The sequence below is a fragment of the Drosophila santomea genome, chromosome 3L (genome assembly GCF_016746245.2).
Source record: "Drosophila santomea strain STO CAGO 1482 chromosome 3L, Prin_Dsan_1.1, whole genome shotgun sequence".
NCBI classification, from domain to species: domain Eukaryota; kingdom Metazoa; phylum Arthropoda; class Insecta; order Diptera; family Drosophilidae; genus Drosophila; species Drosophila santomea.
Genome location: NC_053018.2, coordinates 19,755,181 through 19,776,721, shown reverse-complemented (window position 1 = coordinate 19,776,721; position 21,541 = coordinate 19,755,181). Strand labels below are relative to the sequence as shown.

The 21,541-nt window shown below is 42.5% G+C and overlaps 1 protein-coding gene across 3 annotated transcripts in view; it reads right to left on the bottom strand.

Annotated features, from left to right (window-relative positions):
• Positions 1 to 18: 18 nt before the first annotated feature.
• The window catches only part of LOC120450591, a 41,816-nt gene continuing 20,293 nt past the window's right edge, over positions 19 to 21,541 (bottom strand). The window contains exons 3-20 of one of the 3 annotated variants that reach the window (XR_005616287.2): positions 15,216 to 15,932; positions 12,029 to 12,165; positions 10,518 to 10,705; positions 10,351 to 10,454; positions 10,029 to 10,280; positions 9,471 to 9,601; positions 8,277 to 8,459; positions 7,099 to 7,128; positions 3,958 to 4,149; positions 3,492 to 3,901; positions 3,222 to 3,437; positions 2,835 to 3,168; positions 2,512 to 2,778; positions 2,274 to 2,457; positions 2,011 to 2,217; positions 1,752 to 1,953; positions 731 to 1,684; positions 19 to 234 (exon numbers count right to left, since the gene is read on the bottom strand). Coding sequence is in view for 2 of the 3 variants with exons in the window: in XM_039633712.2 (XP_039489646.1) it covers positions 205 to 234; positions 1,591 to 1,684; positions 1,752 to 1,953; positions 2,011 to 2,217; positions 2,274 to 2,457; positions 2,512 to 2,778; positions 2,835 to 3,168; positions 3,222 to 3,437; positions 3,492 to 3,901; positions 3,958 to 4,149; positions 7,099 to 7,128; positions 8,277 to 8,459; positions 9,471 to 9,601; positions 10,029 to 10,280; positions 10,351 to 10,454; positions 10,518 to 10,705; positions 12,029 to 12,165; positions 15,216 to 15,932 (3,878 nt within the window). In the remaining variant the exon portion in view is untranslated. The remainder of the gene's footprint in view (positions 235 to 730; positions 1,685 to 1,751; positions 1,954 to 2,010; positions 2,218 to 2,273; positions 2,458 to 2,511; positions 2,779 to 2,834; positions 3,169 to 3,221; positions 3,438 to 3,491; positions 3,902 to 3,957; positions 4,150 to 7,098; positions 7,129 to 8,276; positions 8,460 to 9,470; positions 9,602 to 10,028; positions 10,281 to 10,350; positions 10,455 to 10,517; positions 10,706 to 12,028; positions 12,166 to 15,215; positions 15,933 to 21,541) is intronic. The other 2 variants (XM_039633712.2, XM_039633713.2) reach the window with 2 other exon arrangements.

Below are 21,541 nucleotides of genomic sequence, written 5' to 3'. Positions count from 1 at the left end.
AAAATAAAACACTCAGTATAAAATTGTTAATATCATACAGCTTCTATTTGTTTTATTTACAGTTCTTAAAGAGGAAGAAGAGTTTCAACAAAAATATCATTTCGACTGATTCACACTCTGCTGTGTTGTATTTTCCGAGTCCCTGATCCCTGCTCCCTCCTTTTTGCCAGGCCGGGCATTTTGCTTTGCTTTGATTGCCGAGCCTTAGATCTTGGTTTCAACGACGGGTTTTTTCTTCGACACAAAAGGGATGTTCAAAGAGAGAATACAAAATAGAAAAGGATTCGATTAAGTCAGCTGCCAACGAGCCCAGAGCCAACATACGAGGATAACCATGCAAAGATTGGTTTGATTTTGATCTGATTTGGTTTGGTTTGGTTTGGTTTGGTGGTGAGGGAGCAGGCGCTAGATGATGTGGCATGAAGCGAACTGTGCACTTTGGAGACAACAACACTAACAACAATGGGCGTGAGTTCTGAATGACTTCGATTCGACTGTGTTTTTTGAGTACTTTGAATACGACGAGATATACCTATAAATTGTTGGCTTGATTTAGCTTTGATTATGCTGATATTATCCATGATCACTACAACGTCTATTAAACAACTAACGAATTCTTCTAGCTTCTATGTATATTGACATATTCGACTAACCAATGTGTCCCTCTGGCGACTAAATTACGTTTACGATGCATCCATCAATCTTAAAATGTAAAACATGTTCCACTTACGATCTACTCTGGGAGTGGTCGATTAATCATCTTCCTTTCGTCAGCTTACTCCATTGGATTTTTACTATTTTTTTTGTATTTGATTTCATGACTTTTGTTTTGTGCGCCGCATAATAAATGCTGTGTGAGTTTCTCAAACATTCCCCAAAAAAACTAACTCCTCCCCATCTAAACTCGTTTCCATTATCATCATTTGTCGGTTTCGACTAGCATAGTACGATACACTTAAAGGCTATTAGGAAACAGTTGTATCTACATAGGTTTATGAGTACTATGTAAGAACCAAAGACACGAACATAGTGGAAGTTATAACTGGTCAGATCTGTCCGATTTCTGGTCCTCGTCGTCCTGTGCTACGCAATCGTTAGTATGTACAGTGTGTTGGTTTTTGTGGGTCAAGTTTGGGAAATCATATCGAAAATACATACGAAAAATCCTAGGCCTAGAAAATTGCTTATAAAATTGCGCGACACTAAAAACCAGAAGAACACGAGTCATCTGAGTCTTTCGATCTATAAAATAGATATTAATACAAATAGAATCAACAAAATCCTGCGATCTGTAGCGCATACGCTCTCATATAAATGCAGTTTAAAAAACAGGTGAACGATTTTGATTCTGGTTGTTTGGTTTTGATTTCGATAAAGAGTTGCCTTTCTTCTTTCTATCGTTTCATTGTTGCGTTTCGCATTCGCGTCAGTTGAGATTGTGGTTTCTGTTTCTTGGTTGACTTGTGGTGCCGATACTTGTTTCTGTTCCGGGGCACAATTCTGCACGTTATTGGCCGTCGAGCATCAGACCGTGGTAACACGATCGATCTCCACGTAACGCACAGAATTGTCGCTTTGTCAGCAAATCACCTCCTTTTCATCCAAAACGGCCGTGTCCATCGAGCTCAGCGATTTGAGTCGCGTCTGCAGCACCGAGGAGCCACGCAGCTTCCGTTTGATTTTCCTATTTCGAATGTGGTAATGTAATAAATTAGCGATATATTTGACATATGCTGGAGTAGATCACATACTTGTAGGCAAAGGCAGCGAAAGCACAACACGAGAGCACAAAGATCAGGCAGAGCGTGGCCAGGATCTCGGCGGGCAGTTTCATTAGGGCCGAACACTGCAGGAAGGTCTCATCGTCCCCAGAAGGACAATGGACTACGCCATCACACCAAACACTAGCATTTACACAGGCACCCAGTTCGGCACACTTAAACTGACAGTCCTCTGCGAGGTTGGATCAATTAGAAGACAATTTGAATAAAGGTCGTCTATTAAGCTTACCCGCCATGCTAAGTGTGGGCCTGGGAATCAATTCCATCCAGTTGAAGGAGTACTCCCCGTTGCCGGGACGCAGGAACTCGACGCTGATGGCTCTGGATCGATTGACAAGCGCGAAATTGGGCCTTTCATTCCAACCGGAACTGAAGATCTCCACAAATTCGTAAGCATTCGAGTCGGGACTCAGTGGACAAGCCACAATGGTTAGACCTAATGAATTTATGAATTGTAAGGGTGGAACAATAATGGAACATCTTCTACCCTACCCTCTGACGTGGTTAGCACAGCTCTAGACTTGGTCTCACATTTCCAAGTATCAGTCTGAACGTAGGTCGCGTTCAGTGTCTGCATGGGATTGTGTTTACTCAAGAATATGGCCTTCAGTCGGACGTATAGAAACTTATTGCCATTAGAAGGCTCAATTAGCCAGGGTCTTGAGCGGCACTCCACCTGATAGAAATAAAAATGTGATTTCTGTCTTCTAAAGTTTATGCATCTACATACGTCTCCGAAGGTCATATCTATAGTGCCACTTGGTCCGAATTTTTTGCGTCCATCCTTGCAACTTGTTGGAGCCTTGACAAACTCAAACATTCCCTCGAAGTTTACCGTATCTGGGTCGTCCAATGTGGTCATGTTTTGTGCGATGAAGTGCACCTCCACATCGCGACTTGTAGAAGTGTACTCCACCGGCAGGTGGGATTGGTTAGAGGAGTTGCACATGCAGCCTCGATGAAGTAAAATGGAATCGTGGTAGGGTCGTTCAAAGATCTAAGGTAAAGTAATTAATATGTAAGATTGTTAAGTTTAAAGTGGGTTAAAGCTACCTCAACTCTAACACTGGTATCGCCATAGCAAAAGGATCGATTGATGTCCTCATCCACACGTGAAAAGCAAGGTCTGTTGGTGGTTGTAACTTTTCTCATCTTGATTCTGACCCTTTCGCCGCGTTGTGCCTCGAATTTGTAGATGCATTTCAGGTTTCTCGTTCCTCCTCTTCCAAAAAGGAATATATTGCGCACACTGCGGAAGATGGCGGGATCCTTGCGATCCATCATGCTGCTGAGGAACTTCCGGTTGCAATCGTGCTCCCCACCACCCCAAGGCAACCCATCCTGGTGCAGGTCAATGAACTCGTACTTCAGTTTGAAGTCCAGTGGTCTAGAAGATAAGGTTACTAGGGATTTTGACAAGTACTTCCAAAGAAATACAACCTTAACACTGTGGATTCAGTGTTGCGTAGCTCGAGCGTAATGCCATCGCTGCTGGACACATAGCTCTCGGATATTGTGCAGGGTCTAGCATAGGTCTCGTTTATGTTGGACCGGTCACAGGTGCGTGGAATTGTGCCCCGACAGAATCTGGCAATCACACTGGTGGAATTATGGATATAGTGGCCCAATGTGTTATAGCCACTTGTCTCGGCGGCACTGAAAAAGTTGAAATTATTGTGACTTCCCCTGTGTCCAAGATGCATCACCTACCAGTTCAAGTCTTTGCAAACGGGTGCATCCCTTAGAGTTCCATCCCAGATGCGCAGCATTCCACTGCAATCCTCTTGCGTCTGCAGCACGCCAATGGCGCCCACGGATGTCTCATCTATCTGGCCAAACTCCGGATCCAAGTTGAACTTCAGCACGGAAATCCACACCTTGAACCGGGAAAGCGGTTGATGCATCCCCGACTGACTGCTCGTCCTGCGCGACAAGCTCAGGTGGTCAAAGGTCTTGAAGACGCCCAGTCCTTGAAGGTGATACAGGCACGTGGAATTCGGAGCCAGCGAGTGCTTGGGACTCTCGAGGATGCCGCGACCTGCACCGCGAATCCAAAACTCGCAGGGTTTCTTGTTCTTCGAGTACGTGGGACTCTGGATGTCCACGAATTGAACCTCGACCTGCGAAGGGAAAAACATAGTCAAGCATATTCCTTGCCATTTGGTGACCCACTCACCTCCAGCTGGAATCCGTAGAGCGGCAGTACCTGCGACGAGGTGCCGGTGAAGGTGCCAAACGGCGACGTGCTGAACTCAACCAAAAGCTCCGGGCCGCTGGAAACGGCCGCCGGCACCGCCTGACCACCTCCGCAGAACTTCAGTATGATGGGGTCACGTGTGGTGTAGCCGTCGTACACGGTCACGTAGTCCTGCGGGTAGCGAAAGGACATCGAGAGACAAGAGGAGAACGAGAAAGAGAGCCGGGCGAAAGAGAAGGAGAACAGAGTGGGTGAGGAGAGAGCGAAATGAGTGGATCTGCGACAAATGTAGGTGGTGCTTGTTGATTTCACCATGTGGGTGGCACTGACTAGCTACACAGTGAAGAACTCTTTCTAAATTGTATAAAATTGAGCATTTTTGTTCAACAGCAGCACATCCTGTTAAGTGTACTTTGTTTAATGACAAATCTCATCTAAGAGAAGATGTTTTCAGTGTGACTCATAAAAGTGATTTTTGTTGTTTTCAGTGTAGTGATTGAAGTTAAAGGCCGAGTGTGGCAAAAATGGACAATATGGTGGGGGGCTAGGGTCGAACTGAGTGCAAAGGGACGGTAATTGCTGTAAAGAAGTGGACCCAAAGTGCAGCATCTCTCGTATTACTTAATGGCTACTGTACGTATACGTGATTTTTGGTTACATTCCGCTCGCCAGGAAGGACAGCAAGTAATGGTGCGGTATGTTAGTCTGGGGAAATTCAGGGAAGTGTAAGAAGAACTTGTAACTGGCCTAAAGAGTTGAGCACATTGGCTTTGATGTGTCCGACACTTGATGCACACTTAGTGTCGAGCCTTTTAAGAGCATTTAAAGTTTGTTTGCAATGGATGAAACACGCTTATGCGGTTTACTTGAGTACTTTGTACTAAAATTACTAAAAAAAAGGGGTTTTTGTGATACCAAATGATAATTGGCAGATTGTTGGGTGCTATTTTCATTGCTCAAAAAGTTATTTTATATTAAAATTTAATGAAATTATAACTGAGACTGGGTTTAGACTTACTAAAGATTGTCTTCGAAAGGATTGATTATATTATGTAGTAAGTACTTGGAACTGCACTTCCTTCAGTTCACTTTGTAATAGTTAATTCATTCAGTTTTGAAATCAGTAGGCAGCAGCGTAATACCTAATTTCACATCTCCCATAAACGAAACACGTTCATTTTTGTGCGGTTTTCTGGCGTTGGAATTTGGCGCATAATTGTGCAAATTTTAATTGAGTTGGCCTTGCCAATGGGGATTCTGAGTGGGTGTACGTACACAGGAGCATAATGCCTGCCATTCGGACCAAGTGCTCGTCCATGGGGCGTTTCCTACCTTTGGCCAACGCATGACAAATTAGTTTTGTGGCCGGCGACTTTTTGCATTCATTTAGCTGAGGTTTCTGTTTCCGGCTCGGCCTTGTTTGTGCAGCTGGCCGCAAATTTAAACTATGCCCGAGACCGCAGACCAGATTCCGGGTCGGAGCCACAGTCCGCACAGCCGTGAATGTGGTCCAGGTAATTTGTGACCGCAAATTTATTGAAAGCGCAGCATTTGTACAAATTAGTGGAGACACAAATGGGGGATACGTATTCGTAGGTATTTCCGCTTTTTGTGCTCCTTACTTTTTTGTTCTGCATGTATAGGCAAGAGAAAAATTACCGGTTTCTAATTTTAAAAAGTATACATTTTTGGGTGATTTCATTTCATTGGGGATGTCATGTGAAACCAATTAAATGCATATTAAAATGCCTCTGCAAAACGAAAATCTGTATATTTCTTTCTTTTGTCGGATGCATTTCTTGGTAGCCAATTGCATATTGCAGGACACTTTTTACAAAAAAGTGATAAAAATTCCAAATCGATCGTTTAGCTTAATAATTTTCAATGGAATTTTTTTCATGTGTGTACCTTTGTTCTATTGCCCAGTCTGCCGTTCCCTCCGTGGATCACAGGCTGCGAGGCTTCCGCCATTCGGCGATTATTCACACATGCCGCACCGAAATGGCCGGCACTTTTGGACATTTTGGCTTAAGAGCGCGAGACAAAAAGTTGGAAAAAAGAGGGAAATGGCAGAAGCAGGACAATGTGTAGGCAGAGTGCAGGCCCAGTCCAGGATCCTGCAATCCTTGCAAATGGCGCTAACGTCCGAGCGGATTGCTTTCCAACTGAATAAGCAAAAAGTGAAGGGGTTAGCACTCTTGGTCTCCGGGTTAGGAGGCAGGGATTGGCACGCCTTGCTGCCATAACGAGCATTTAATGGGGGAATTACTGTGGGGATCTGGAGCACAGAGGTCATCCTCCCCTTTCTTAGCTAGCAGGGATTTTGTTGCGAAGCTAAATTGAATAGTTGCTGATGACTAAATGGGCAACTAAAAGCAAAATTCCTCGACACGGAAATCGTCAAAACGTTTTAGTGGGGATTACCCCATCTCCATCCTCCACTTTTGGATTGCAGATGGTGTATAGGGGGTGGAATGTCTTTGACCGCTGTGGCGGATCAACTTAAAGCGCTCTGAATGGAGCCCGGAAGTGGGAAATCCATCAAGAGTAGCAGCATCCTTGGCTCTTCTGCTTTTCTGTATGATGAATGCCCGGGGCAATTATTTACATGGGACCCAGGCACGTTCGTCCACTAATGTCCTTGATGTCCTCGGCTCTCGGTGTCCTCAGACCTCAAACCTCAAACCTCAGAACGCAAACCTCCTTTGTGTGCGATTTATGATGTGCGTGCCAAGTGTTCATTAATATAAATCCAATGACAGATTCTCCCCTCGCGCGTGTGCTAATGAATATATTATCTAGTCTATAGATATTCCATATATGTCGATTTACCCAGATCATTTTGATTTGTTGTTGGTTTGCTGGGCTTTCGACGGGCAGTGCATACATTTATCTTGTTTAATTGTTCTTGAACAGCGAAAGATGGCAAATAATTGTTGCTAATAGTGGGGTGGATCAATAGAAAGAGTGAAGTAGGGGGTGCGTGTGGGTGGTTGGGTGCCAGAGGGTAAGTGCTCACTAACTATGTATACGACTAAAATTGATTGGTGGCAACATGAGCTTTGAATTGAGTCGCATTGAACTGAACTGAACGAGAAATGTTCTGGAGTTTTGCATTACCGTGGATTTCCATTTGGGCTTTACATTTTCCTATTGGAGAAAATATATACATATATTTATAGGTACTTCAGATTTACGAATTTTATAGCAAATTCTAGTTTGGTGCATTTTGAGAAACTAAGTGATTTCAGAAGAGAAAGTTTTAAATTTTTTTTTTGTGCAGAGAATACCCTCCGCAGTAATGTTTGAAGGATAAGTAACCTTCTCTGATAATTATATAAAAATTTCTGGGACGTCTTTCAAAGTATTGTAACTTAAATTGGATCTCTTTAACATGCTACTCCTTTTTGAGGTTTAAGGAATTAATTAAGCTAAGAATCGCAATCATAGAAGTTGTCTGGCACAGTTAAGCGTATTTAATTTTCAGAGGCTCTTTCTCTTTAACATAATTGAGGTACCATTAATAAAATCCTTTAAAGAATATCCCTTTCGCCGGCTTATTTTCACACTTAGTATCCTTCATATTTCACATTTTACCGACTTATCCCCCATTAATGCTTCATTTTGCATACACAACGCTCATTAAGAGCTCATCCAAAAGTTGTCCCTTTTAAGTTGTAGGCTCCATGGACAGGAGTCCAGGACGAGTTCCATTCCTGCTCTGCCTGCCCGAAGATAAACAAAAAGAAACGCTACAAAATTAACACTTCCCGAGACTGGCCAGCGGAACCTATCGAGTGCTCAAGGCAATGTCGGACGGAGGAGTTGGTCCTGGTACTCGGAGGAGGACATGGCCATCGGACAATGCCGGAACTACGACAGTGGAAATTCAGAGGAAAAGTCCGCAGGGGTGCGGTTGCAATGGGAAGGGGAGTGCAAACAACTGATTTCAGATTTTTGCTCATTTCCTTTTCAATTTGACGTTTTTTGCGCAGTTTTTCCACCACTTTTCCACCCACCCACTCCGTCCGAATATTTCCATTGGCCTTGTTTGCCGGCCACCGGCGAACAGAGGAAGTAATTTTTATGCCGGACCCCCTCGTTAAAGTTGGCAAATGCAAACACAGAGGGGTCCATCGCAGGGACATTTACAGATAAAGATAGGGGATAAAGGCGAGATGTACTCAGCTCAGATATAGATACAGATACAGACGCAGATACAGAAGCAGATACAGATACAGATAGAGATAGATAGAGAAAAGGAGGAGCAAAGTGCATTTAAAGGCAGATTTAATTACCTGAATGTAGTCGCAGTCATTCCATGTTTTCAGCCTCGGCTCGAATTTCTTATCCTTGTCGCTGGCACTCGGCGGTGGTGCCATTTTGTTCGCCGCGGCCGTTTCCTGGGTGGAAATCCAGACCAGATTGCCCTTGGGCTGTTTGACTAGAATCAGGGCGTGTTTGCCATGGGGCACGTCGTGCTGTGTGGACAGGAGAATTAAATGCAAATTAATGAGCCGCAGCGCACAGAATGCTTTGTTTGACAGCGTCATTTCTTTTGTGGGATCGGAATAGGAACCGGGATGAGAGGATTAATTGCAGCATTTAAATTACGCAATTTTCTGGTCGGTGTTGTAAATGGTGGTTGATATTCGTGCCTTACATTTGATTTCTTTCGTTCTCAAATGCGTAATTTATGAGGCGCACGGAACAAGCAAAATGTGTTTAATAGTACACTTGCAACGAAGTATTTTTCATTTTAAAGCAGTGCAATTAATGCCTAATCTTTAAGCTGTACTGTATAAAAGGTAATTCTTCTTGTGCCTATTTTGTATGTTCTGATTTTTATATATTATAATTTCCTATTACAATTCATACAGGTTTAATTCTGACTATACTTTTGTATCTTTCAGTAGAGCATAAGAACAGTTTCTTTTTATTTATTTGTAACTTGTTTTTCATATTCCGCTCATGCTTTAATAATACCTTTAAAGCTAAGTTATTTTTGTACATGCCAATTTTGGCCATGACTCTCAAATATAGCCGCATTAAGTTCAATGACACAAAGGCAGTGGAGCCAGTAAACAATTTGTAATTTTAAAAGATCATCCTCAGTATGTGAGACCTTTAACAGTTGATTGCCAATGGCAACGAGTCGTCCTGCCACATATTAAAAATTCCAAGCAGGCTAGGAGCGCTTCAGACGGCAGTCTCTGCTCCTCCAGTTAATTATAATAAAAGCCCATTCTATTTTGGAATGTAAATTGCCATTTTATTTTTTTTGCCTTGCCCCCCTTGTTTTGAACTTTGCTGTGGCATGAATAAAAATAAGGCAGCGTGTATTTTTATGACCCAGAAGGTAGAATCCTGTCCGCTAAATCCTATGTTCGTTGAAGGTGCCTAACCTTTTTGACCTGGCACGGCTCGTAGCCCCAGAACACTAGACCAGACCTGACAGGAGTTTAATTTCGTTTTAATTATTATCTGCTCACCTGTCGCACTGCGTAGTAGCAGGTGAGGTTGCGCGGATAGATGCCTGGGAAGTTGGGCGACTGCAGGCGACACGGCTTCTTGTCGCAGTCGCTGAAGATCCTGGAGCAATACGTTCCGGGTATGAGGTCACCTGCAAAGCGGAAAGCAGGTGTCACAGCCAGAAATAATATTCAATTAGTCATTAAGGACGGTTTGTCGTGGGGATGTGTCCAGTGTATAGTCATGTGGAAGAAATTAATTCTTAAATTTAACCAGTTCATTCCTTAATCGTGTGACAAAATAGCATCACATACTCGTACTTTTAATGATATTAATAAAATATTATAAAAAAACGTACTTATACAACAATGAATTATTATTTTAAAATAAAAATAAAAATTTATTTTAATAATTGTTAGTACTTTGAAATACTGGTTTCTTTGAAAGTTAACCTTTTCAAAGCGACTTTCTGCAAATCTAGTTAGGCTTGCTCATCCACTGACAGAATGTCTTTGGTTTTAATCAGTCTTAAACTACATAATTCAAAGATCATTTCAAGCCCTGCCTTCCCAACTCACCCAGATAGTACTTGGGCTCCGTGTAGTTCTGCTCGTCCTTGGCCAAAGATTTCTCCAGTGAGGCCATGAAAGTCTTGTTGTTGGCGTAAGCGCTGAAAAGACTAAAGTCCTGGCCATACCGGTCCGAACGGGCTACGCTGGAGTTGGTAAAGTCCTCCAGGATACCAGGAGCGCCTTGTTGTTGCTGCTGCTGTTGTTGCTGCTGCTGCTGTTGATTGAGAAAGCTGCTGCGGTTGTGCCACTGGGCCAGCTCTAGAAGGAAAAACGGGAGGATTAGGGACTTGGAATCGATTCCAGCTCCAGTCCCTGCGGTAGCACGCACCTGCCAGCTTAATGCCCCCGTAGCGGGTCACCGAACTGTCCCTGGACAAAACCTTGTATCTGATGCGAAAGTCGAAGTTGTAGCCACTCTGATCCCTCGCCAGTCTGTGGGTTGTATTTATAGACATAAATCGGGTCATTACATTATGAACCGCACTCGGGACGCACCTGTTCAGCCGAATGGTGAATATCAGGGAGCGGGTTTCGCTGTAGAAGAGCACTGGTCCCCAGGAGCTGCCACACCACATTCCGCCGATGGGCGTCCGTGCCGACTCCGCTATCTGCATATATCCGTCCGGACAACCCTCGTGTACGTACGAGGTGAACCTGCCAATCGTGAAGCTGTCCAGGGTGACCTAGGGCGATTCGCACAATAAACGTGAGAGCTGTGTTGTGGGGTCTCTACTTTGGGGTGCCCAAATGTCCATAGAGGTTATGGTACTAATTATAATAATATTATATATCGTATATATCACAGTGCCAACACCAAATTAGGAACATTAACGATAAGTGCCGCCAGATTTATCATGTAAATTATTATGTATTATACTTAATATTATGCTTTTATTTGAAATGAATAAAAATTATAAATTATAAAAATCTATTGATTTGGCTATTTTTAGTGTTCTGTTCGAGACAATAAAGTGTGTATGTAGTTTCTGTCCTTCTTCAATTAGTATATAAGCACTAACTGTTAGCTGAACGATTTGGGGAGGAGAAATGTTCCTCGGACTTCCGGTTGCCCGAATCTAGTCTATGTAGTCTCCCTGCTGGACATAAAATATTCCCCGGATGTGCCGAAGGCAGTGCCAGTAATAAAGTTTCGGTCAGTGCTCGTAGCTCAGTCGATATCAGTGCCGAATGCTCTTGGGACGCACTCGAGCATGCCAAAGGCTCGACTCTGGCTGGATGACGGGTGCTTCTCCTTGTTGCCTCTGCTGCCACTCCCACTCCCACTCCCACTCCCACTCCATCGGCTCCTGCTCCTGCAGCATCCTTCATTCCAATTGGAGGTGTGAAGTGGCGTAATAACTAACAGGCGCCGGCACTTGCTCACTGCCGCCCCCAAATAGGGGGGGTTGTCAAGGGGAGTAGTGCCGGATTTGCTACGCTCCGGCGAGTGGCTTTGAAATCAATATTGCTTCTGCCACCCACTGCCCACCACCCAACACCCACCCACCCAATCATGGCCCCTATTCCCACCACCCAACCTCCGGCAGCGCCTTTGTTGTTGCTTATCTTTTAATGGCGTAGTTTATCCCGTTACAAAATGAAATGTGAAAGGCAATCGCAAATGGCGAATGCAGAGAGGTCTCCCCCTTCACCCCTGCAACCCTTGGTGCACTGAGATAAATTTAAACAATGCTTTAAACATAAATTGCATCATCATTCTGTTTATGTGTTATATCAAAGTGTAGTTTCCTTCTCGATTGAATAATTACAATTATTCATAACATATTATTTATGTGCAACTATATTTAATTAAAATGTGTTTTTTTATTGTTTGAAAGTTTAAAGTACTAAAAGTATGCAGTAATACGAAGAAATGGTTTAAGATCGGTTCCATTTGACATTGACCAAGAATACAATAATACTGCACCCTCGTAGACCCTTTAAAAGTCACTGTAAGATCATGGTGTGGCATCTTTGGTGCCCCGACTCGACTCCACTCGACTCACCTGCACCACATCGCCGTGTTGTCCACCTGCCGCCGTGAAGGTGAGCACACACACAAAGGGCACGCGATCCTGTTTGGGGCGGTGCAACTCCAGGGCGTAGGTCTGTCCAATGTCGCCGTAGTAGGTGCGATTGCAGCCTGCAAATATATATATTAAATGCAATTAGCGATGGTTCGGCAATTAGTTTGCTTGGCCCACGCGCTGCCAGGCAACCGCAACTGGCATTCCTTCCCAAAACCCCAAACACCGAACCCCAAAAAGGGGAGAAGCGAAGTCCCCGATTATCATCCAGGACTTGCCCGTGGGGAATGGCATTTGTCACGCCATAAATTATCTGCAGACCAAGGCAGATGCTAACACAAAGTATCAAATTAACATAACATTAACTTCACATGCAAACTGATTGAAACGCAAAGTAAACTAATCCATTTGCGTGAATAATTTAAGGTACTCAGCTTTTAATGTATTCACATTTCGGAGGAGGGTGGAAAATGTTTGTCACACAGTTTGTGGTAAATTTATTAAACTTTATCTTAAAGACTACATGCGATTAACTACGATGATTTGGTTTTAGATTGCTCTTGTCTAAGTATTTTGTTTACTGAACATTAACTTCGGTTGTTTAGAGATTCATTTATGCTACATACAATCTCGTATATGTATGTGCTATAGGTCAAATTTTGAGAAGTATATTAAATAAATTTGATTTGCTGTGATTATATCAGAGTTCTTAGTTAACTGGCAAAACAAGCTTTCTTAAATTTCCTTAAAAATGTGTTATCAAGTGCGTGCTTCAATATTAGTTATGTTTGTATAGCTTTCTCTAGTTGTTTGTTTTGAAACCTTTTCATTGAATTCTTGTTTACGCCTTGCTAATGAAAATAGAGAAACTGTTTTCCCAGCTTTCACTCCATTACATATTCCGATTCGGAAATCCTTTTCATAATTGAATAACCACAAACTGGAATGATGTATGCTTGTGCGATTTGCATATATGGAATTAAGTCCTGCCTTTTGTAGTTGTCTCCAAAAATGAATGGAGAGTCATAGCAATGGTAGTTTGCATAGAAATTGGCAATTTCTTTTGGATCCCTTCAGAAAGGCATCTCTTTTCCTCTGGCGTTTCAATTAGTTTTATTAAAAATGCATATGCACCAGGCAGAGAGACAGCCGCCGGATAAAATAATTCAATTCGGAATAAATTGCTCAAGTGTTGCTAGTTGTTGTGCTCTAATTGCTTTCTGGGCATTCAATGAAGTTTATAATGCGCTCAGCCATCAATAGTCAATTAGATAATTATAGGATTGCAGGGGAAATCAATTTCGATCGCTGTAGGCGAGCTCTGATTGCCGGTTTGTCAGTCTATCACTCTGTCATTCTGTCATTCTGTCATTCTGTCTGACATGCATGGTAGTCATGTTCCATTTGGCGGGGGTGTGCTTATAATTGCCAGTGCAATAATAACTAATCACTGGCTATAGCCATTAATTTATAGCTTTTAGGTGGGAGATGAGAATCAGTAACATTTAAATCAACTTTTTGGTAATCAAGCGTTGAGTTTTTGTTTGGATTTAGGCAAGAGAATTATTGCAAAACTATTTTCGTTTAATTAAATGTAAACAGGCAAGGAATTTTTCAACCATTTTTAGATAATTCAAGAGACTTCCTCGACCATCAGATGACAGTTTTGGGCGGTTTGTTGCAGCTTTTATAGTTCATATGGATGGACATACGAACATGGTCAAAATGACTATATATATACTTTATAGGGTCGGAAAAGTTTATTTCTACCTTTTACACACTTTTTAACGAGTCTAGTACACTCATTTACTCTACGAGTATTGGGTATCCTTTTTTGCCATTTGGCTTGAACAAACAAGTGCAAATATATGTGACCCAGTCGATAAGCTCGTTGTTCAATTAAAAACCCCACGAGTTGTCTCATCGCAGCGATTGCCGCCCACTTTGGTCACCCGTCTCATTGAATGTCATTGAAAAATACTTAATTAAATTCATCAACGCTTGACATGGCGCGCCCGGCTGCAGCAGAACCAGGAGCAGGACATCCCGGCAGAAGCTGGAGGATGAAAATGATGGGCTTGCTGGCAGCCAATTGGCAAAAGTGAGAAGTTCACTTCTCCGCCATTATGAGGGCCAATGGGGAGTAAAGTGGGTGGCTCATTGGGATGGTTGCCAATCAGAGTGGTGCTCCATGTGCGAGTGGGGAGTGCTTAATTACATTTACACATGAAGGCCGTGTTTACAAGAGCGGCCAGTGAATGGATGCAGCGGAGGTAGATGATTGCCGGATGGTTATGGGGCTTGACAAGCTTGAATGCTTCCAGGTTCGCACCGGCCTGTCCGCCACGAGGATTGCGGGCGGAAGCCATTGAGGGCCACACCAATCGATTTGGCGAGGGATCTCCGACCTTATTTGCTTAATACTGCACGCTGTGAGGGTATTCTTATGAAATTTACGGGTTTGAGCTCCAAAGAGGTATAGAAACAATTGTACGCAATAAAGTGCCAACTAAAAGGGGAGTACAAGAAATAAAATGGTCGACGTGGCGTATACGTATTAAAAATCGAGACAAAACAAGTGAATTTCTTTGCTATGAGGAATAATCAAGAAAACACTGTAGGTACGCTAAAGTTATTGAATTTATAAGGAGGAAATGCGTAAATGTCCGTGCTTTTACGTAATATTAAACCTAAACTTAAACTTAACAAGAGAATGCCCTATGCCTCATTTCAAAATCGATGTACCCGACTGTTTCAATTACGCACTCTTCACCCACCGATTGCCTGGTGTATTGAACAAACAATACTTTCGCAGGTCGTTTCGGGTTGCCTCTCATTATGCTTCGCTTTACATAATTACCTTCGACACATTGTTATGGTGCCTTCGCTTCATTACTCAACTTTTCACCTTTCTACACTGCCAAAAATACTTTTAAACATCTTTATAGTGTTTACTTGGGATTTCTTTTGTAATGTTTTTTTAAATCTATATATTGAACATTTATTTCAGCTCAAAGGAAAAATAGCTTTTGGTTATGCCATGTAAACTTTTAAGGTAGAAGTAGAAGTTAACTTCCCCGAAAATGCCCATAATATTAACTATACATCTCTTTTAGTTGGTTATTTCAAGATTTTACTATCAGCCTCAATTGTTGGCGCTACTTACGTGTACAAAATCGCGGCTCGTCACTCCCATCGCCGCAGTCGTTCAGATTGTTGCAGTACTTGCTGAGTGGCACGCATCTTCCGTTGGAGCAGCTGAATTCGGCTAGCGAGCAGCCCGTCGAGGAGGAGCCGGGTGCCAGTTGCAGATTGGCAGGTTTGCCGGGTCCCAAGGAGCTGGAGCTGAAGCTGGAGCTGGAGCTGGATGGGAAGCCAGCTGCTCCGGATCCGGAAGCGGGTGCAGCTCCTCCTCCCCCGCCGGCGGCTGCTGCTGTGGCAGCCATGCCCAAACTGATTCCCAGGCAGAGGAGCAGCGTCAGCGTCGCCGGAAGTGGATGTCGCCGCTGCTGATGTTGCAACTGGTGATGGGGCTGCTGTTGCGACTGACAATGGCCGCTGCAGCTGGAAGTCATTTTGGATGTAGCTGGTGTTTCTGTTGCTTTAATTGCGCGACATTGTGTTGCATTTGTCGACACTTTCTGCAGCATTTTAGCTGCTACATTTCTGTGTCGTTCAGTTGGCAGACATTTCTTGTGTCTCCTCAGCTTGCATCTTGTTTCTCTCAGTCTGCTGGTTGCTTTTGTTGTTGCTTTATGGTTTGGTGTTGCTGTTGTTGCTTTTGCTGGGGCAGTGTTTGTTGCAATTATTCGTTGTCTTAGTTTCTTTGGCCTTTTTCTGCTTTTGTATTTCTGGCGCCATTTCAATGTCATTACTGTTGTGTCTGAAAGAAATGCAAAATGTTCTTAGTATTTTGTTTACTGCCTTCTATTTTACGTTAAAAATATTTTTGAATTTTGAAACATAGATTATTTCATGTCTGTAATAGAGAATTTTAATTTAATTAAGCAGAATCCAGTTCACAACAGAAGCTGTTTTTAACTATCACACCTTATTTACACACCTTATTAACAATTACATGTCATGGTCTACTCGCTTTAGGACAGAATAATATTTAATTAAATTCTGCGCATAGAGATTAACAATCAAGGTTCCTCAGTGAAATATTTTAAAAAATTCAAATGCCTGCGGCAAATGAATTTCCACACGCCTCGCTGCCCGATTACACGCCAAATTTATGGGCAAATATTTATCGCTGCGCATACGAGTATATACTATATAGTAGTCGTATTCGAACACTGGAATAAATTCGCACGATGCGGCCAAGCCTTCGACCAGTGAAAACCATAAATATTTGCAGCGTAAACAATTTATCCTTATGTTCTTGGTTCTTTTTGGTTTTGCACAGGCAACCTTTATTTTTGCGTTTTATTTTTCGGTTTCACTGCGACTTACTCGCGTTTTTTCACGCAGGGCTAAGGACGAATTTTCACGCGCGTTGCACATTATGGAAAGTTACGAGTAGCTTTTATGATTTTCTTTTTTTCGCGTTGTTGCGCCCGCTGAGCGTGTAACGGTTTTATTTTGTCCTTGTTTTCCCGACTTTTCCACGATCCACTCTACACAATGAATATATGTATATGCATGGCGGTCTGGCTGGTCCGCAAGTCGGTCGGAATTGATTAATGTGTTTTCAGTGCAACGTTTCTCTGGGTTTTTCTGCAAAAAAGGGGTGTTACTGGGTGCTGTCGATTGCAGCTTGCCAGTGATAATGATGAGTAGAAAAACAACAGCCGCCCTCCTCTGTTTCTCCACCTCTGCAAATGATTTATGAATGTTGTTCGGGGGCCTTGCAACGCATGACCCCAAAACACTGCCCAAAAGCTAGTAAATGAGTGCCACTACTGGGAAATTATAGCATTCGGCCGGCGAGAGCAAAAATTGCAGAAACCAGAAAAAATGAAAACGGGTAAAAATTGAAAAAAATGGAAAAAATAAAAGTAGTTGCATAATTTTAAATTAGATGCTCAGACATGGTGCAGACGAGGTAATGGTTGGGGCTCAATGGAGGTTTCTCTGGGGGAAATGAATTCTCGGGGACAGATTCAGTTCGGAAATTCAGTGGCGTCAGCAGACAGCAGATGACGCCGGCAACCAGACGGAAACTGATGCCCATGTTTTTGCCATCCAGCTTGTTGCACCAGAGAGCACGAAAACAGCAGAGGTTTATTTGGAATCCAGGGTTCTGGTTACTTCCTGGGAGTTCTGGGTACCGTTTTTGGTTATCTCCCCAACGAACAAGTGCAGTTAAGTCAGTTTCAATAAACTATTTTTGCAAATTGGCTTTAGATGTGTTTTCATATCAAGATAAATGAGCTGGCTTACGTGGTTCTAAATGAATTACTGATTTATTATTCTTTCAATCATGTGTAAATGTTTTCGGAATATTTTTAATTGTGTGAAAAATAGTGGATAGTGGAATTTGATGCTAGTTATATAAAGTTGACTTCATTGCACACTAATATTGCTTTTGGTAAATAGATAATAATAAATCCTATATATAGAAAGCCACTACTTAAGCTTAAGTAACTATTTGTTCAAGCACTTTCTACTTAAACCAATATGCCTGTGGCGACTGTAGCGAGGTCAGCAGGATGTTTTTAACAATTTTATGGCCGAGGACCACTGCGCCACTCCTGCCACTCCTGCCAATCTCGTCCTGCATTTTGGCCATTACAATGTCTGGCGTCAGTGAATTTCGCTGCGAAATGCAGGGTTTGGAAATCTGGACGTTGTCTAGTCGTGCATTAAATTGCTAATAAGTTTTAATGTGGGCAGCTCTATCCGGCCAAATGCGCTGTCTTAAAGCAAAACATTTTCGCTTAAATGGCTGCCCCTTAACTCAATGTCAAAGCTATTGGCTCCGATTCTTCACGAGCAGAGAGCGTAAACAGAAGCTGTTTTTTCCTCATTTTTATCCATCACTTCCCTGCAGTGGCTTATCAACCCAGATATAGCTATCCCCATATGTGTTTACGAGCCAGAAGATGGATATGGAGCCTGCTGCCGCTTTAATGGATCTCAAAGGGATGGCGTCGATATCAACTTTCGTCGCACTGGTGTGTGTGAATGTGCCTCCCCTTCTGGCCCACCCACCCACAGTGACTTTCGTAACCCCACGTTTTGCGTCCGCCACCTCCACATATGCAAAGTAGTTGCACATAAAAAGTGTGGGAGGACTTGAGAATTCTTGCAACCAACGGCTGGTGTCAGTTGTCGTTACTGTTGCTGCTATGTGTTGGCACTGTCGGTAGTCATCATCGTCTTTATCATCATTGCTCCTCCACTGGCTCCTTCGCTCATCCGCAGAAACTTTCTGTGGCGAGACGGAATGGAACTTGACTTGTGGTACACAGTAAAAACCAGAGAGGCTATTGTACTTTTTGCAATGCACGTTTTGCAGCGGAAAATAAATTAAAAATACTTTTTGACTCTCCTTCAAGATATATGATTGCATTTTTAATCGCTGTGCATGTCACTCACTTTTTTGTGTTCTATGATTCTTCAGATTTTCCCCCCTCACGAAGTTCTCCAAATGGCACTGCAATGCATTGCAATGGCGCAGCGGAAAGGGAAGTGCAGATGCACATGCACATGCACACAAATTGCATTTGTGTTCGTGTGGCTTTAAATTCCGTTGCATATGCGAGGGCGTTCTGGCCGCTGTGGTTCAATGCATTCAATGGCGACCCGGACGCCTCATTAGCGCTGGTATTCGCAAGCCAAATGCCAAATGATAATTGCAGCAATTTGGCCCCGAAAAATAAGGCGAGACAAATTGTAGCGCACAACTTGCAAAGTTGGTCGACGTAAATTGGAGAGTCGCTTTTTGGGTTACGCGAAAGTTGGCAATGGGGCTAAATTGTAACGAGCTAAGCCCCAAAACTCAGACATACCCGAGAATTCCCAAGTTGCCCTTTTTCCATGAAGTCAAATTTCTTTTCGGCACATTAAACTCAAGCTCACGTCATCAAAGTTTTCTCTGGCAATGTGTTCGCCATTACGACCGGAAATGCCACTCAGGACGGTGTGTGTTGCTGTATGTGTGTGCATACAGAAAGCGCGTCAAAGTTATTTAAACACCAAAGTGACTTTCATCATCTCAAGTTCCATCGCAAAAAAAGGCTCTTTCACATGCAGAAACTCCTTGCCGTCGCTTTTCTTCTTAGGCAAAGGACTTTCACTAAGCCGCTTAGTGGCACGAATGGGGGAGATCTCGAATCCAGGATTCTGAATCCTATCTGAGAGCCTCTGTTTGCGGGCGTGCTTGTTTACTTAACATGGCTAATGAAACTGGAGAGAGCTGGAAGCTTTGATTTCTTTTAGCAGAGTTGAAAAAATGTAATTGGAAAAGGGAACTGAGATATGGTTGCTTAAGTGCACTGCGTAAAAAAGGAGATGTACCCATTTAGACAAACACCGATATTACAATAGCTGTAAAAATATTGAACTGCCCAAGAAAGTGATTCTGTAAATAATCTAAATACAGGTTCCACTGTCTACTCTAAAAAATAAATACAAATTCTTACATTTCTCCCAAAAATATGATGTAATCATATATATAAAAAGGTTTACTCCTTTCATTTGCGCTTTATATTTAACTGAAGTCATAAAGCTGGCACATATAGAAATTAAGCTCACTTATTGAACATTCGAGATGTCAGAATTTAATTACTCGAACAGCACGCAACACTTGAAGCCATCATGGTGGGATTTTCGGTGAAAATTGATGGCATTTTCCTTACGGCTGTCACTCGACAATAAAAACTGCGAGCATTCAAAATCGTTTCAGCCATCCGGGCCGAATGTTTTCGAATCGATTCGGTGGCATTCCATTGTTTAGCCTTTGATTGTCATTCACTCGGCGCGGCGTTAAAGTGTATTTTAATTTGATTTCATTGTTCGCTGTCATTTGCCGTCATTTGATGGCCGGAATGAATATGAATTGAATTGGCTGCGATAGAACGGGGGTTTTGGGCGGTCTTTTTAGACTCTTTCTGTCCTCAATGACATTCGTTTCATTGCGTTTCAACAATTCGATTAGCACCGAATTTTGCGAAAGCTTGATGCCCCCGACGTCGGTCCATTCCAATGACACGGCTTTTTAATTAGTTTTTAGTTTGGGAGCGGACTGCCCCTCGATTCGATGTGGGATGGCTAATTAATATGACAGAAGCAGGACAGGAAGCGGGAAATTTGATTTTCAATGGAGGGTTTCTAAGCGAATTTGGGACTAAACCATTGGGTATTTAATGAGGGGCAAGAGACTATGCTTCTAACTAATGGGTCACACAAGGAATGAATAATTAAAGGCACCCGAGGTTTGGTCGGTATTCACGAACGTAAAAAGAAAGCAAACAGAACTCTATTACATATTTTATTTGAACCCACAAAGCACCGCATTTAATTCCATAATGCATGACCAATATGTTCAACAGCTCGTAGATCTGTCTACAAAAAGTTCAACCATACGCGTTCAAATAAAATCTTAATAAACGAAAAATACGACCACTAGCCTGCTGGCTTTTAAATTAAAAATGTAGAGAGCGTGACGTGGGCTAGTTTAAATGTGAAATATCAAGCATACGCCGTGCTGTTCTACTCGAATGCATTGATTACTTTCCAATGATTTTCGATATACATACATATATATATGTATATTCCAAGCATGACGAATAAATATTGGTACAGCCCTCGGCAAATTTGGCAAACGTTTGATTGATATGCGTTTAAATCGATTGGAGTGCCCCGACGTTCGGCAGAGAATCTTGTGCATATGTCATTAATTTTAATGCCCAGCTATGCACGCACACGGGTAAAGGACAGCCCTCGACATAACTGTCAGGCCTGTCATCGCTGCGTCCTTCGTCCTCCCTCCTCCCCCATCGTCCTCCTTCGTCCTCCTTCGCCATCAACCATTCATCGTCGTCACATCTCCGGTTGATTCCGCTTCATGCCGCCAAAGTTTTTGTTATTATTATTTCGCTTAGCAAATATTCAGAATGTGTGCGTTGATTCTTCTTCGAGCGCATTGCATGAATTACTTTTGCCTTTGTTGGAGCAAACACAATGCCTAAGCTGATGACTGGAGCCTGACGCTGATGCTGATGCTGATGTGCGTGCCAAGGATTTGTAAGCTGTGAAACATTCAAGGATGCGCGACCCACATGTATGAAATGCGCACGGAGAATAAAAAATAAATCTAAATTATATTTGGTATGATTATATATACATTTAACTAATTATAACTTTTTTTTAACAATAAATGCTAGATGCTAAATCAGTGACTAAGTTTTTCTTAAGCTTTATGCTTAAAATACTTAGAAATAAACAATTTGTAATAATATATAAAATATTTGAATCTTAAGTACTTAATTAAATGCCGTAATATACAGTTATACCATGCTTGTTATAGCAATGCAACATTTATCG